Source organism: Rhododendron vialii, chromosome 8a (assembly GCF_030253575.1).
Source record: "Rhododendron vialii isolate Sample 1 chromosome 8a, ASM3025357v1".
In the NCBI taxonomy this organism is placed as follows: domain Eukaryota; kingdom Viridiplantae; phylum Streptophyta; class Magnoliopsida; order Ericales; family Ericaceae; genus Rhododendron; species Rhododendron vialii.
In genome coordinates, this window is record NC_080564.1 from 8,172,090 (window position 1) to 8,189,266 (window position 17,177).

A 17,177-nucleotide genomic window follows, 5' to 3' on the forward strand; every position below is an offset into this window, starting at 1 on the left:
CACCCACATTCTAGCCAGCAAGTCACGATATCATTTCTCCGTCGATTGGATAGAAATCAGAAAATTAGGTAACAGGGGGCAAATCCAAGTTGCTGGATTTGATTCCTCCCAATTTGGTGTCGTTCTTTAGCTGGTAGCAACTTGTGGTTGTTCACTTTCATCACCAGATAGATGGAATATATTAGCTTTAGTGTATTCTTCGTCTAGTTGTAGTCCGAGTTGGTGATCCTGGCATACTTACCCCGTTTGTGAAATTCTCTTGATTGATAATTGCGAGCGATCTTTTGCATATTACCGGATACGTCTGCTATCTCCAGCCGACAGGTTTTCAAATGATGTGAATCTGAAACATAAAATCCGACTTTACTAGTAGTATTTATTTATCGAATGAAGTTTCAAGTGAAAGGTATCCGGACTCATTTGTGCAACACATGTGACCAATTCATGAACTTCTATGAGATTGTAATTAAGTTGTTATCGGCAAATTGATAAGTTGTTTTTTGGTTCTCTGAAGATGCATTATTAGTGTTTGTTCCTTGCTGCCAATGACCTTCTGATAAAGCAATGCAGGTTATTATGGTCTTCTCATAACATTAGAATGTTCATTTTTATTTCTTTATCAAGTGGAGAGATTTGTCACTTCAATTCCCTTTTCACACACACGCTCGCGAATCGAATCAGAGAGAGAGAGAGAGAGAGTGAGTGTTTTACGTGGTTTCTCAAAATCGGGTACATCCACGGGGGCGGCGGCGGATTCACTATACGTAGGAGGATTACAATCGCTCACTCACGTACACTCAAAAACAAATTGCTCTCTAAACCTCACTGAGTGCTACCACGGACACCACTACAAGAGATGAGTGCATCAGATCAATGCTGCATCAGATCAATGCTCTGCTCCTGTTGCTGCAGCTGGACCTCTGAAAGTTGCAGCTAGACCACCCAACTTCTAGAGGCCATATACTTGAGAGCCCACCAAAGAACTCCATACCTTTTTCGTAGTTTTAAGTTTTCTAACTGGTAAACCATTGTGGTTGGTTAGGATGTCGTTTGTACATTTGCTTAAAGCGCAGGATTTTATGATTTAGACTGGTGTCTCTCTTTATGTCTGTGTGCTTCTGCAAAAAAATTTCGATTTCCAAGTGTTGAACCATTCTAACATCACTGTACTTCTCCTGGTTTGAAGGATTCTGCATTGAGCTACCGGGCATAAAATTTGCAAAATGTTTTTTTTTCCCTGATGGCAGAATCAGCAGTACTCAAAGTCTCGTGTCCAAGGGTAGTCGGGCTTTGCCTCATGTTAGATTGAAACTCTTTCAGTTTCTGCTTGACATTGTACCTAAGAGACGAATTTGCCAACAGAACCGCGTTGAAAGTAACTTTAAATAAGTACATCATCTGCTAACAGAAAGGAGCAGGTGCATCTCTTGGCAGGTTCCGATCCAAACTACAGCTTTCGCACAAGGTGGGAATCTAGCTATCTGGTAAAGGTTGTACTTCCTCGAGCACCAGGACACGCATGTGTAGCAAACTAGGATCGTTCTGTTTGGGACGGGGCTTTGAGTCTTTTGTCCCCAGCTTGGTGATGTGTACATATGTCCCTAATACTACTGCCTTTGGCATAAGAAACCTTAGTTGCAGGTGTTAGAAATTCCACAACTACAAGCCCTAATATCTTGCTACAATCCATGGCATATGAAATAAACTTGAGATTCAAGCACATACCTGCGAGAGATGGGGTTGCCATGTTCTTAAATGCAACGGTCAAGCCCTTATTTCTGCTGCAAGCTAATCGATCAGATTAGAACAGAAAAAGAACCATATTCTTCGCCTTTTGTAGAGAGAGAAATAGGCGTTTTACTACTCTCTCTCCTGGTGCTCAAAAATATGTGTTTTAGTGGGCCAAACACACATATATAGGATGAGAGCAGGATACTCCTCTTGTGCCTAAAAAATGGCCCAGCCCGTTATGGGTTCAAATATACACAAAAGCACAAGCCCAAATTTACCCAAATATACTACAAAAATTAGGTGCACCAAAATGACCCATTATCTAAATGGTGATCACTAACCAAAATGGGTCCCAAACAAATACTCCGATAATTTGATAATCGAACTAATCCGGAACCTTTTAACACAAATGAAATATGCTAGTCCACAAAATTGGAATAAATCTAACAGCAAGAGGCTTCCAAGTTGGTGTGCTCTCGAGACCTTAGTTGCAGGCAGCTTCCAAAGTTGGCTTGCTCTCGAGACGGGAGCTCGAATCGGTGCTCCTAGGTCATCGAGACGGGAGCGCGCTCCTAAATAGGTGGGGAGCTTCCACACTAATCTCATGGAGGAAATTCAAACTTTTTCTTTGTAAACATATGCAAGGAAGAAGAAAAGAAGTCAGAGAGACTTAAGACTCTCCATCTCATATTTGACTTGTTGATGTGTTTAGTGCGTAAATTCGATATAAAACTCTATTGAGCCGTCTTTTCTCACTCATGTTTATATATAATTAATACTTACATACACGCTCCTTTCGGCGCTCCCAACTTAGCTAGGATCTTCTACAAACCCCCTCCCCCCGCTCCTGCTCCTGCTTCTGCCCCCACTCCCGTTCCTGCTTCATGCAACTGAGGAAGAAACTGATGCAAGGCAGCCAATGGACTTAGCTTTTATGCTCTTAATACACACATGGTTGAGCAAATTTTCTACAAGTAGTCTACGTTTGTCAGTCAATCCTCATTTTTCTCTCAACCATATCTTGATCCTTAACACGATACGTAGGGACTGCTACTAACATGGAGCATCTACCTAGGCAGTCATCAAAAAGGACGCTGTCAAAATTCCAGGAACAGGTTTCTTAGTCCTTTCGCTTCAGATGCTCTACTTCCTTTTTTTTTTGGGTGCAATCAGATGCTCTACTTCATTACTGCTTTTACTCTTTCATTGAGGAATACAAGGCTTTCGTTTTCGTATAAATTCAGCACCAAATAATGTTACACTGGATGCCAGATTTTGCAGTGCACACCAGACGCGGCTCGTGACATGTTAAATGGTTCCATGGTCCAGCATTTTGCAAACACGATGGGGAAGATGCGCCAAGCAGCTATTACCTTACCAGTTGACATGCCACGAGACAAACAGTAGGAAACAAGGAATGAGACCCTTCGAGGTTGGGACAATGGGGGCTAGCTGTGTCCTACAGTTGATGATGTTCTTGGTTTCTTCTTTTAAGCCTCTTTTTTTGGGGGGGTCAGCACTTCGTTACTTGTTTCTTTTTAGGGTTTGCTCACATGGGCTAGTGGCTAAAGATTGAAAAGAGAAAGAAAAAAAAAAGTGTAGAAAAGGGATGAAAAAGTTGTTATCTTTGCATTAGGTGCGTTATGGGTTGTTATTGGTCCATCAATCTTTGATACTAAAAAACAAGAGGTGTCATTGTAGCCCATATGCTCGAGAGAACAATTTTCGAGCTGCTCCAAAAAAAAACCAAGTTGATTCGCGAATCTGGTGTGCCTGACCGATAGAATTTAGAAATTTGGACTACCATTAGATGAGTACAAATTAATCACACAATAGCGCTAGAGACAAACTACCACACTGATATGCTGATGTGGCGTGCCTGACCAATAGAAAATCAGAATACTATAAATTGGATGAGTAAAACGAACCTTGCCATTTTCCTTTCTTTTTTCTTTTTATTTCTCATTCCATTGTAGCAGCTTTTCAATTTGAAACCCCATTTTAGTTAGTTAGAGAGGGACACTGGCATGTGGAGTTTTGCACCCATGAGAGAACTGATCAACAGACCCTACCTTCCATGGAGTACAGTTGGCCAGTGACCATGACACATCCTTTAAGACTAATCAAATAAAGGCACACTAGCCCCAGAGTTGGCAATCATTGATCTCAAATTCCCAACACATGGCATGGGCATGGCACTGAAACAAATCACCTAGTATGATTTTAACCATTTGGCATTTGCTGAAAGCCTGTAACTATTGAGAGTTTGTCAACTGAATGCATATAGACCCGGGACCATGTAGTGCACCGCAGTGCACGTGCGATCCGAACCGTATGGTGCACAGCATCGCTCCTGGGTTCCCTGTAAGATGTTGTTTGAAATCTGGAGTATAATTTCTACGAATCGGGGGCGGTGCTGTGCACCATCTGGACCGTCCGTCTTGGCAATCAATAGTTTGAATTTTAAAAGAATTCTTCTACGGAAGAGTTTCACTCTTGCATGGAAGAGTTTTTTTAAAAAAAATTGGACCATCCAAAACACTTTTAGACGGTTAAAATTGCATGGCACCGCCCGGAGTTCACTTATAGGTAACAAAACTTAATTATGTGAGAACCAGTCACATGTTGGAATTATAAGTGGTAAAACTGAGAGCTATGGAACCTTTTTACAACTTTAGGATTTTGTCAATTGACCCGCTAAATCTTATAGTAAGTAGCATTTTGAGATTAAAAAAGAAAAGAAAAGAATTTAATTTCGATTTTAAGAAACACCAAGAAAATAGAAACACCGTAGAATTAAGTGAAAAAAATTCATAAAATCCTCATTCTTTTATTTTCCTAATAGGTAGAGAAATTTATTGCTGTTAAACAATTTCATGCCGCAAAGATTTTTTTATTTTTTTTAAAAATAGAAGTGGGTGGAAAAAGTTCATAACATGTAGTAATCATGTTCTCTGAATTGCTATCATGTTGTGTAGTTTTAAGGGGGGGTTTTTTTTTTTTTTTTTTTGGGTCAAACGGAAATTCTGTAGTTTTAAGTTTTGTTCTCACTCTTTCATTTTCCTTTTCTGATACTTCATTCTTGGGCAGTGGTCCTAGATTATAACTTTATATCATCACCGGCTTTATTTCTAATACAGAGTAATATCAAAGAAATTATTAATTGTTCCTAAAACACCGCCACACATTCACACGAGGCCCGGGGCTAAGCGTTTGAGTTTCTCGTGAATGTGTGGTTATACAAGCTAATAACCCCTCGTTATATTGGCAGTTTAGATACTAATTTTTCATTTTCATGTACTAATTATTTTGAAAATAAAGAAAATGAATAGAAAACCAAATTAAAAAACAAAAAATCTTCTAAATAGCTCATGAAACGGTGATACGATGCGACATGCTAACAAAGTGTTACCAATCCATTCATGTTTGGCCGTGTGTGTCCAACGCAAGACTCAAGGGCTAGTAGGCAATGCTGAGTCGTCCGCCAACTCAACCGCAGAGTCCCGCATTAGTGCCACGGCGCCACCCGGTGTCACCAGTTCATGAAATCATTTCTCAGAAAAGGGGGGAAAAATGAAAAAAAGAAAACCTTTCCCCAAACCCAGCCGAATTCAAGCTCGAGTTTTAGGCTCGAGCAACATTCAAACACTGTAAAACTCGGCTCGGCTCATTTGCACCCCACTGCGGGGATTAAAGTTTCATCCCTCCAAGTCTATTTAAATCCCCTGCCAATAGAGTAGTAGTATCTGTTTCATTTTTGTTTGTTTTTCCCCAAAAGCATATGCCCTCCAGACTCCTTGCCCAAATTTCCATGCACTAACTATACCCTCTCTCCTCGTCTTCTTCACCTCAATCGTTTTCACATTCATCATCCGAACCTTCGTTTCCCACCAATTCTCACGACTTTCTTATCCAAGACAAGAAATTCAATTCCGCCCCCCAAGAAACAGGAATAGTACTGCTCCTACTAGTAGTAAGTAGTACAGTAAATGATTTCTCCCGTCCCCAAAATTCAAACTCGGGCGCACTTTCCTACCAATTCCCACTCTCCGTTTTGCATGACTCGGTAAAACGGCCTTTTCCCTTGGAGAAAGAAAATACTCTATTAATGGCAATGGAGATATGCTCTGAGAATTCTTCTTCTACGCTGGTGATGAGTCCAGCTAGGATCTCGTTCTCGTACGACCTCTCTCAATCCGACGCCGCTCCGATCGAACACCACTTCCGATCGAATTCTTCTTCTTCTTCGGGCGTCGATTTCGATTTCTGCACCCAAGAGGCTTGCGCCCAGGCGTCTTCATCCGCCGATGAGCTTTTTTCTGACGGGAGAATCCTTCCCTTCCGAATCAAGGAAAACGTCGCTCCGCAGCGGCGAGAAATTCGGCCACCGGAAGTTCTGGCAGCGGATCTACAATGTGGAAAAGGTGAGATTGAAGAGGGATTGAAGGAGGAGAGGAAAGGAGCGATCTCCGAGTCCGAGGAAAAACATGTAAGACTTTTAATTCAGTAGATTCCAAATCAAATATACTCCTAATTAGAGTGTGTAGATGGCGATATTACGAATTTTTAATTTTCGTTAAGTTGTTTGATGTAGTTATGAATAAGGGTGTACGGTTAGATAAGTAATAAAGTTATAAGTACATAATTATACTTAATTAGGTACGGAATTTATAGTTAGTGACGAACTTTATGATTCATGAGTTGTGTGTGTAGAAGTGTTTGGTCCGTTCAGCTAAATAAGTTAATTAGCTTATTTTTTGTCATTATTCAAATTTTTTTCGTACTCCGAGTATTTATTAGTTTTTCGTCAATTTTTTTTTTGAAGATTATTGCATTGTCTTGACAAGAGAAATCTAAAAAGTAAAAAATTACGATCGAAATCTTTTTTTTTAATAAAGACAAAAATAAGCCAATTAACCAATTTTTTCGTCTTTATTCAAAAAAAAAAAAAGATTTCGATCATATTTTTTTACTTTTTAAATTTCTATTGTCATAACGATGTAATAATCTCCAAAAAAAATTGACGAAAAACTAACAAATACGAAAACAAATTTGAATAAGGACAAAAAAATAAGCCAATTGGCTTATTTAGTTGGAGAACGTGCTATTCTGGTCTAGTCCGGATCTTCTCCAATCCCTTCAAATGGATTAAAGAGAACAATTGCAGCCCGGGAAAACTATTTACGACCATACTTAAATGATCGAGACCGTTCATTTTTTTTAGAGTAATAAATGAAGAGAGAAATATAAACAATTTATAAGAGACCGTGCTAGGGGTTTTGAGATCCGAAAACAAACAAGGCCTAAAAAATCAAATTTATTGGATATCCTTTGATATGATTTTGGAACATATTTATCTTGCAAAAACTTAGATTGCAGCACTGGTACAAAACCTGTTTCTATTCTTTTTGCTATATGAATGTGTTTTGAAATCGTATCAAACAATAATCGATCAACTTGCTCTCAATGAGTTCAAGAATAGGACCAGTCCCGATCATTGAATGTGAGATCGAAAAGATTTTTTCCGGGCCGGAATGGGAGAAATTGTTCTCTCCAATCTATATATATACACGAAGGAATTGGAGAGGAGTGGGACTCATTCTGGTCAGTTACGAATGAGTGTTTGCGGTGCGTACCGATCGAAATGTCATGCTTTATTTTGGCTAGTTACTTACTTCCTCCGTCCCAATTTGTTTGTCCAATTGTCGAAATTTGTGTCTTTCAAAATTATATTTATATCTTACATTTTATGATTTTGAAGATTTTGTATAGTATAATTATTTGAGATCTACCAAATAAGATCCATATTGCATCTTAAAAACATTACGAATTGAAAATTATAAACAATTTTTTTAAAGATCAAACACTCTCAAAAAATCAAAAAAATGGACAAACAAATCAAGACCGATGGAGTAGTTTGTAATTGCTAGGCATGGGGGCTTGGTCTGCCTTGCAATACAGTACTAGTATTTATGTGTCGGTCATGTGCATGGGGTCCAATGTTGATGTGTGGTTGGTGATCCAGTAGCTTTACCAGTATAGGATATGAATCAGCTTTACGTGATCCTAAACTAATGGCTGTTATTACTAGTTTGAAGATTATAAATACAAGGTTGGTGCATACTTTCATTAATCATCATAAAGGGTAAGAGAAGACAGATTTATTACGTTGGTTGGGGATCATGTGCTCTAGTGCCACCACAATCACAAGGTGTGAGACCTTTGGGTTTTTTGTTTTGTTTTTTTTGTGACTTTGGGTGTTTGACTCAGTTAACGCATATTCTAATCAGTTTTCGAAAACAAATTCTACCATCCACCAGGAGGGTCGATTGGGGCCGGGACAAGAGTCCCATGTAGACTAACCTCACTAGAATTGATTGTACCAGGTTTCAAACTTGAAACCTAGGAAAAAGCAAAATCTCAAGTAAAGGTGTACATATATATAGTTAGTAACGGATTTTATAGTAATTACGAATTTTATGATTCAAATGTTATAAGTGTTTAGAATTAAACCCGTTCTGTTAAGGTTCTTATTTTTTAAGTAATTATTTTTCGCTTGACGAGATAAGTTATTCTCTCACAATACATCACCTTTAATTCAAAATAAGTAGTATTTGTTGGTACCTTTTATTCTGGTCAGCTATGAATGAGTGCTTGTGGTGCATTCTCAAGTGTTATGCAGCTTGTGCTTTATTGTGGCTTAGTTACTTTAGTTTGTAATTTCATCTACCTTGCTATATAATAATTATGTGTTTGTGCATGGGGTCCTACGTTGATGAGTGGTTCTTTTTTTTTTTTTTTGATCAGCTTGATGAGTGGTTCTTGATCCAATATTTATTTCAATATCGGGTATGAATAAGCTTTATGTGATCCTAAAACACATGACTATTATTTACTCCCTAGGTTAGAGATTATAAATACAAGGTTAGTGCCTACCCTCATTAATCACTGCAAAGGTAAGAGGAGAGAAAATTTTATTTCTGTAGGTTGGTTGGGGATCACGTGGTCTATTGCCACCACAATCACAAGGTGTAAGACCTCTGTTTTGCTTTTTTTAATAATTGAAGGCGTCGGAGTCGGCTAACACATATTTTGATTAATTTTTGAGAACCAATTTCGTCATTTACCAGTGGGGCCAGCCGATAGAGCCAGGTCAATAGGCCCATAACCCCACAAGAATTGATGATACCAATTTCAAATCTCAAACCAAGAAGAAACGAACGACCTTGTTCGGTTGTGAGATTTGGAATTTGAATTTTAGATTCTTTCTCCATTTTTTATCTTTATTTTTAATTATTACTCTCATCTCTCTCTCTCTCTCTCTCTCTCTCTCTCTCCAATCATTATTCATGTTTCCAATTATTATTCTTTTCTCTCTACACTCATTACCTACAAATCCAAATCTAAAATCCCAAAACGAACAGGCCAAACTTTAGTGTATGACCTCTGTTGTGTGACTGGATTATATTTACCAAACAACGAATAATTTGTCAAAAAAGAAAGTAGAGCCTATGGTCCTATGGCATTAATTAGAGCCAGTGGAATCAGTTGGGGGATTTTTCACTACAGGTGTTTGCGGTAGTGAGTAAGTAGTGAGAAAAAATTTGTAACAATCAAGTTGTTAGGTGTATCCGGTAAAGAATAAGTTGTTGAAAAATGTCAAGTTGTTTCCGGTAGTGAAAAAGTTGTAGATGCGTTTGTGAGTAGAGTTACTGTAACAATTTTTTTTTTTGTTGACAAGTTAGTTTCTGTGAATAAAATGTTAAAATGCCATAACTTGTTGATTTATGTGAACGACATTGTAAAAACGCTTACGTTTTTTCCTCAAATTACTATCGGAGTGCATGTAATTCTTCCAATGCTGACCGAGCAAAGAATTGATTCCAATTACGATTTACCGAGTTCAATGATAAAGACAAAGGTCCAGTTCCTGAGTCATTACTATCAGACTATCAGTTGAGTTGAATTCTTGTAATCATCAGGATTGAAAGTTCAAGTATCTGCACTAAGAAGGCTGTTATATTTTTGCTATTGACAAGCTGATTAGTGTTTAAAAAAAGAAAAGAAAAGAAGAAAAGAAGACAAGCTGATTAGAACATTATCATGTATAACTTTTACAAAGCAGGGCTCGAAATCGTTTTGGCGATTCAAGAGGAGTAGCAGTTTGAATTGTGGCAGTGGATATGGTCCGAGCTTATGCCCCCTGCCTCTTCTATCGAGAAGTAATTCAACCGGTTCAGCAGCGAGCCAGAAGCAGAATTCCAAGAAAAATCATCCATCCGTTGCAGCTCCAAAGATACCATCGCAATACTCTTCAACTTGGGGTAGCTATCAGAAGCCTCCATTGAAGAAGAGTTACGGGTCTTATGGCAACGGTGGTGGTGTTCGAGTCAATCCAGTGTTGAATGTTCATCCAGGTAATCTTTTTGGCTTAGGCTCGATCTTCGGGAAGGAGAAAAGCAAGAGGAAGTGATTCAACAGTGGGATAACCGTCTACCGCTAGTTTGTTTGTGGATTTAGAGCCTTTTGCAATATGGTTTCGTCATCAGAATGTAGTTTAAGTTGATGATGTGTACTAGTTGATGGTCACAGTCTATGCTCTTTGATTTTAGCTGGTTGTATATGTGAGGAATGATTGGAATTGTTTCAGGATTTTGACTCAGAGAATACAGGAAATGCTTTGTTTTGGCTGCTATTGTGCATGATTTTCTGTCTTTCTTCTTGTTCTTGCTTTATGGAAGGGTGTTCATGTATTGACAGTATCCTCAAATCAGCTTATGAGTAGCTAAAATACATAGCACCCCTATAATTTATAGCGTAATCTATCACGGTTTACTTTTGCAAAGCAATTGCAAGTCACAATTCGAAGATCTTTGTTGAACAGTTGAGATGCAGCATTAGCGGATAAATATCATTGAAGACGACATAAACCATGATACTTGAACAGACCACAGAGCATCGACAAGAGCAATCGTTATTTTGTCTAACACCCAAGGGAGTACAGAGCATCTTCTCAAGTTGCTTGATACACAACTCTTTAGAAGTAATATTCAAACGTTGTTATACTTGTACTTCTGCTCCAGCTTAAATCTGGTGGCAAGGCTGTTGAAGCCCTTGAGCACCAGATTCCTCACTGCATCAACCCCTTGTTCCAGTGCTGCATCCATCTGTCCAGATAGTCCATAACAATCAGTCAATCAGCATTTTCACCAAACTTAACACCTACCAGAGAGAGAGAGAGAGAGAGAGAATCAGTCAATCAGCATTTTCACCAAACTTAACACCTACCAGAGAGAGAGAGAGAGAGAGATGGAACAATCAAGTTCTCAGGCCGTAAATTTCGTTTAACTTCCAAATTTTTATCCTCAGATGTGTCACTCCAACACCGTGATTAATATAGGAAGGACAAATTACACCAGAACGTCTAAAAAAGCAATGAAACCAACAGCTAACCGGGGAACTTAAATTTTCAAAGTTGACTACAATCAAAACCCTACAAAAACGGAAATAATCTTCACCTGTTTCTGCTCTAACAAACTGCACTTTTGAAGAAGATAAGCTTTCATGTCCATAGTACCAGGTGGATTTCCAATCCCTATACAAGCACAGAATTACAAAATGTTGGCCACTACACAACCTGCAACCCTGCAACTTTAGGAGAATAGGGTAATGAAAAGCAAGTAATGCTGTTCCAACAAACCAACCTATTGACGACCGTGGGAACTCACGACAACCATCCAAATGCTCTATCACACTCTTGACTCTGTAGCAAGGCATAAAAAGATAGCATTAACTCTCTGTACACATAAAGGAATCTATTGGTTTCTAAATACGGTTTCTTAATGATAGCCCCGACCATGTTATTCACAACTGCATAGATGGTAGTAAATTTGTGATACGACCTAAGAGAATTGTTTGTAAGAGATGGGCCAATTCTCTAGTTACAGTAGCTATGTTACAACCGTGGATCGGAGTTTGGGCCTCGGGGTCACCACAAACAAGAGTGTCAAGAGACATGCCAGTTTGTACTTTCGAATGGTAGTGCAACCAGAAGCCTAGTAGTAGTTAAATTGCCGTGTCTAGCAGACCTTAAGTTGTGTTTTACAGTATTCAAGGTTCATAAGCTATACATTTATCCCAAAATAAGATCAAAAGCATGTTCCATAAAGGGGAGCAGAATGTCCTTAAAGAACACAAGCGGGCATTACTCTGCAAATCCATATGAGGAGATGAGATACATTTAACCTGGGAAGAACATGATTTACATTGACAAAGACTACTTATCAAACATGAAGAATGAAGCAGGTGATTTCATACAGGTACTATGAGGGGGAGCAATACCCATTGTGATAGTCATGCCCTCCTTTTAGCTGAAGCCTCAAATGCCATTCGAAAGGCTCATCTCATCATAAACCTACAATCAAAATTACAAAAAACCATGAATTGTCAAACGATGCTCGGTAAGTAGAAGAGTAGTTTATTAAAAATCAAAATATTATGTAATCTGAAATTTCATACCAGCAAGATATGGCGCAGGGGCACCTGATAATATGCAGCAAGCAGTCCAACCTTGAGATGCAAAAGAAAATGAAAGGGCTTAGATATGCACCAAAAAGAATAATACAAGATGATACTTAAGATTTTAAAGAATCAGGTAACAATCCATCAACACGACCATATCATACAAGATGATATGAGAGATAAAGAGCTAGGACACAGAGACACGAGGAGTCATTTTAAAGCCTCAAGGCAAGACCAGTACGCTAAAAGCAAAGGGCATGAAGTGGTGTGACTTTATCTTACAGTAGCTAATGCTCTGATTGAAAAAACCTCAAAGCATGTTGAAGATCAAAAGATCAATACAGCTTCATATCCGAAACAATATCCGAAACAAGTTGCTTGATTTAACAATCAGTATGATATAACAATCAGTACAACAAATTTGAAATGAACCAAATGAAACAAAGATAACCAAAGATTGGTTGTTTCCACCATTTGAAATGGACCTGCCTGGTAATTAGCCTAAAAAAGAGAGCACAACTGAACCAACAGAAACACCAACACCAAATTTCAATAGCTTCCTGCTGATTTTGAACCCATGGTCTTTAATGAGCCTTTAAAGAACCCAAAACGAAAGAAATAGATTGATGTTCCCCAATCACAGACCCCAAAGTGCGAATCAAGCTTGGGACTCATAAACGCAAGTATAAGAACTCGATATCCTCAAAAAATGTTTAAAACGACAATTCTCCATCTAAAAGCCCCACATATCCAAATCAAAATGCACATCAACTCAGAAGTTGATATAAAGGAGGAACATCAGGGTCACAAGACTCACAACACAATATAAATACTTAATCAAATACTTCGTACTAAAGAGAAGAATTGAATGGCAGTCAATGTAAAAACTTATGGTCTAGCTGCCAATGTGATTAAGCTAAACACAGTTCCTGGTGCATAGCTCATATTTTAAGCATGTAAAAGAGTTGAGGATATCAAGTTTAAGACTGAAACTGGGTCAAATCGATTCATTTGGAAATTTAGCTATTTCCGGCATGTATCAATGATGTGAATGGGACAAAAAAAGAAGAAGAAACGAAACATCCATATCTGTTGCAACCTTCTTAAAAAGAACGAGGAGAAACTTCTTTGGCTCTAAAAGTTCTCTACTTTCTTCCTCTCTAAGCAAAAAACAACAGCTAGAAGACCAAAAATGTAATGTACAGACAAATGAGCCCCTCATCATACTCCAGAAAAGCTAAACATTTCGTTCAGGGAAAGTAAGCAATCAGACACTGTAATTAAGAGAACATCACAACATCAACAATATATGACAAGAGGGTTTCGAACTTCAACATTTTCTTATTTGGTGCCAAGTATAAGGAATGTATTTTGGCCGTATGCAGTCAGTATAAGAGAAAAAGCTCAATCTAATCAACATTGAACAGCTGAATGCAAAAGGCAAACACAATTACATTGGATCACAGCCTAGCATATCATGCTTCATACAATAAGTGGTGACCATGCTCCTTACGACAAGCAAACTGCAAAGACACAATAAAGCCACACAATGCCCCGTGGTTGTTCATATCGCCACCAGCCAGCGCTCTGGTTACATAGGACATTTTCCTGTTGCACAAGTACTAAAAGCGAAAGCTGAGAACCAACCAATTCTCCAGTGAAATTCATGTAGGCTTGAGGTTTTGCCTACAGAACTGGTACTTCTCCGATTGAACCTGTACTGATTCACAAGATAGATTTGAATCAATTTCAAAATTCAGAACTCAACATTATATGCCCCAAAGATTTGGAAAAAGAAAAGAGATATAATAGACACATAAGTCAATAAATACAGCCAATGAAGCACCTATTCCTATTAAGGCCTTCGATTGTATCGAGTTCAACGTAATTCCTTCTGCTTGAGAAATGTGATCAATCATTTGATACCCAACCTAACCCACATTTAAACAAACACGGGCAAATCTGCAATTAGGGAATCAAACAAGAATTAAAAAAACAAGCCAATTTTCAGCATACGGGGGATTACATTGTGCCGAGTTCCATGATACTTATTCCCAGGGTTTCCCAATCCAACAATTAGCCATGGAGTGTACTCCACTTGAGCCCCGCTGGGACTGGAGTATGAGGCGGATACACGAAGCCTTGTCGGAGCTGAGCGCCTTTGAAGAAGAACGGGGCTTCTTGGGTAGGATACGCAAATATTCGGACAAGAGACTGCACAAAAAATCGACCTGATGAGAAAAATGCAACACTATCAGAAAAGAATTTGCACGTCGATGACCACAGCCCAATGTGTGAAGCGACTCAAAACATACAGAGGCATAGGTGAGGGTGGAGTCAAGAAATTCAGTCAGTTGGGCATAAATATGGCAAATATCATGCTCATTTGGTTCCATAATATTTGTCCGGTCCAAAAAATATAAAAATAATACAATTTTTGTAAGAAAAATTTAAATTTTTTTCAACAATTCATTAGATATCGATAGTTCTTTTAATTCATAAAAAAAAGTTTGGATTTTTTCAGGAAAGAAATGCGTTATTACATTTTATAGACCGGACAAATATTTGACAAACATTTTGTAGCGGTGCTAGTACTTAACTGTTCCCAGCTCATCTCCATAATCAAACCCAACAATCAGGACGTGTATCAAATGCTATTTCGACGGTATCAAATGCTGGATTTGGCTTCGGCTGTTATTTCTTCAGGGAACAAGACTGCATAAATACACAGGTCTTTGCTAAGTAGAGGGAAAATGACTAACCAGAACGTGTTTTGATAATTAATACCCGTTAAGGACATTCGTTAATACTGTCCTTGACAAATATTAATTAGAGGAACGTAAATAGGAGTCCCTCCCTAGGTAAATACTTAAAGTCTTCATCCTAGCAGGATTTAAAACTTATCTTTTCATCCTCAAATTTAAATAAATTCTAAACTACTATTTTTCTCTCATAATCTTTATAATCTTTCACTCCCCTTAATTTTTCCTAATTTATCTCATTCTCTCTCCTATCTTTTTCTCTCCTTATATTTTCTCTAATTTTCTCTTACCTAAAATCTAAAAACAACATTTAAAAATAAAACTAACATCTACCAAACTTGAAAATGAATATATTCATAAATAAGAACATATATCCGTACAATGATAATAAATAATGATCATGACACATTTCTATAAAAAATATCATCATAAATTATCATGACATATTACTTGAAATTCTCCATGAATTTGTCATCAATACGTATCATAAAATTGTCTCTACGAAACTACATAAAACTAAAATCATAACAAAATTTGAAGAAATTGGAGCATGTATATTGAAATCATGACAAAATTTGTGAAATTACCATGAAACCAAAAAAATTATGAATACGTATCGTAAAATTGTACCGACGAAACTATACTAAACTGAAATAACGACAAAATTCGGAGAAACCGATACATATACCGAAATCATGACAAAATTTGTAAAATATCATAAAACATAAAAAATCATGAACACGTCTCGTAAAATCGTCCCGATGAAACCACAATAAATAGAAATCATGCCAAAATTTGAAGAAATCAAAACACATACACTGAAATCATGACAAAAAGTAATGGCTTATCCATCGGTCTTTGAAATGGTGGGCGCGATGCAATAACTAATTCAATACACCGAAGATCGATGAGGTAGACGAGAAATCCAAGATCTATGAGATCACCGAACTTTGCCGTCGATATCGATAGGATTGTCGACGGATTCGCTGAAAATCTCCGCCAATTGTTGCTTTGCAATTAATGGTTTGATCGCCGCCTTAAACTCGGACTTCCATTAGTTGTTTGCTTCCTCTCCTCATCACAGTGCTCCAAAGAAACCATCAAACCAATGCAAAACTTTTTCGTTGCAACTGGTGAAATGCATGTCTGGGTTTTTTCTTGGAACAAGAGAGAGATGTTTGTGGGTAGAGCTGGGCAACGGATGCGAAATACGATAACACGACACGAAGTTAGCGGGTTAAGGTTGACCATTTCTGACACGAAGCACGAAAATGACACGACTTGAGAACACGAATTCTAAAATGGGTCGGGTTCGGGTTGAACACGCGAGACACGAAACTGACACGACCAACACGATTACTTATCCGTGTCACCCATTAACACGATACGACCCGAACAAGACCTAAACCCGAACATATATATATGTAGAAATAATGAAAAATAAATAAAAATTAGCATAAAGTATATATACTAGACCTGGGCAACGGATACAAAACACGATAACACGATACGAACCGAACACGAAGTTAGTGGGTTAGGGTTGATCATTTCTGACACGAAACACAAAAATGACACGACTCGAGAACACGAATTCTAAATGGGTTAGGTTCGGAAATTGGGTGGTTTGCCAAATAAAGAACAGATACTTAATTATGAAAGCCGTAAAGACAAAATTTAATTATTACTATTTAGAATAAAATGATCAAAATAATAAGATCTTTGGATTGGTTTATACAGATTGAAAATTGGAGCACTTAATTTTTTTAAATCGTTTATATATTAAAAAATATGGTTAAAAACTTAAGTGCTCCAATTTTCAATCCGTTTAAACCAGTGCAAAGATCTTTTTATCCTGATCATATTATTATAAACGGTCATAATTAAATTTTGTCTCTAAAGCTATTATAATCAAGTTTACTTAATTATGAGAGCTCTAAAGAGAAAAAAAATATTACGATGGTTGCACCGGTTTAATAAGATTGAAAATCGAAATAATTAAATTTTTAATCATATTTTTAATATATATATATATATATATATATATATATATATAAATAGTCTAAAAAAATTAAACTAATTGAATGTGAGAAAGTGATGAGAGAGAGGGAGAGAGAGAGAGAGAGAGAGAGAGAGAGAGAGAAATTGAACGGGCTGGATGGACCA

General features: G+C 37.7%; 1 protein-coding gene, 1 long non-coding RNA gene and 1 pseudogene across 3 annotated transcripts; 2 read left to right on the top strand and 1 right to left on the bottom strand.

Annotated features, from left to right (window-relative positions):
* Positions 1 to 5,471: 5,471 nt before the first annotated feature.
* LOC131298969 (uncharacterized) lies at positions 5,472 to 10,426 on the top strand. 2 transcript variants are annotated; one of them, XM_058324480.1, is made up of 2 exons: positions 5,472 to 6,220; positions 9,854 to 10,426. In XM_058324480.1, the coding sequence occupies exons 1-2, from the start codon at positions 5,840 to 5,842 to the stop codon at positions 10,202 to 10,204; spliced, it is 732 nt and encodes a 243-aa protein (XP_058180463.1). In that variant the 5' UTR covers positions 5,472 to 5,839; the 3' UTR covers positions 10,205 to 10,426. The 2 variants fall into 2 exon arrangements, with proteins under 2 accessions (XP_058180463.1, XP_058180464.1); XM_058324481.1 differs by having other exon boundaries at positions 5,473 to 6,220; positions 9,857 to 10,426.
* Positions 6,228 to 9,129, top strand: LOC131298971 (uncharacterized). Its single transcript, XR_009190578.1, has 3 exons — positions 6,228 to 6,453; positions 6,824 to 7,740; positions 8,512 to 9,129. It is a non-coding gene; the product is annotated as an uncharacterized LOC131298971 (long non-coding RNA).
* A 189-nt stretch (positions 10,427 to 10,615) lies between the features above and the next one.
* LOC131298968 (chloroplastic group IIB intron splicing facilitator CRS2-A, chloroplastic-like) lies at positions 10,616 to 16,193 on the bottom strand (annotated as a pseudogene).
* Positions 16,194 to 17,177: the final 984 nt, after the last annotated feature.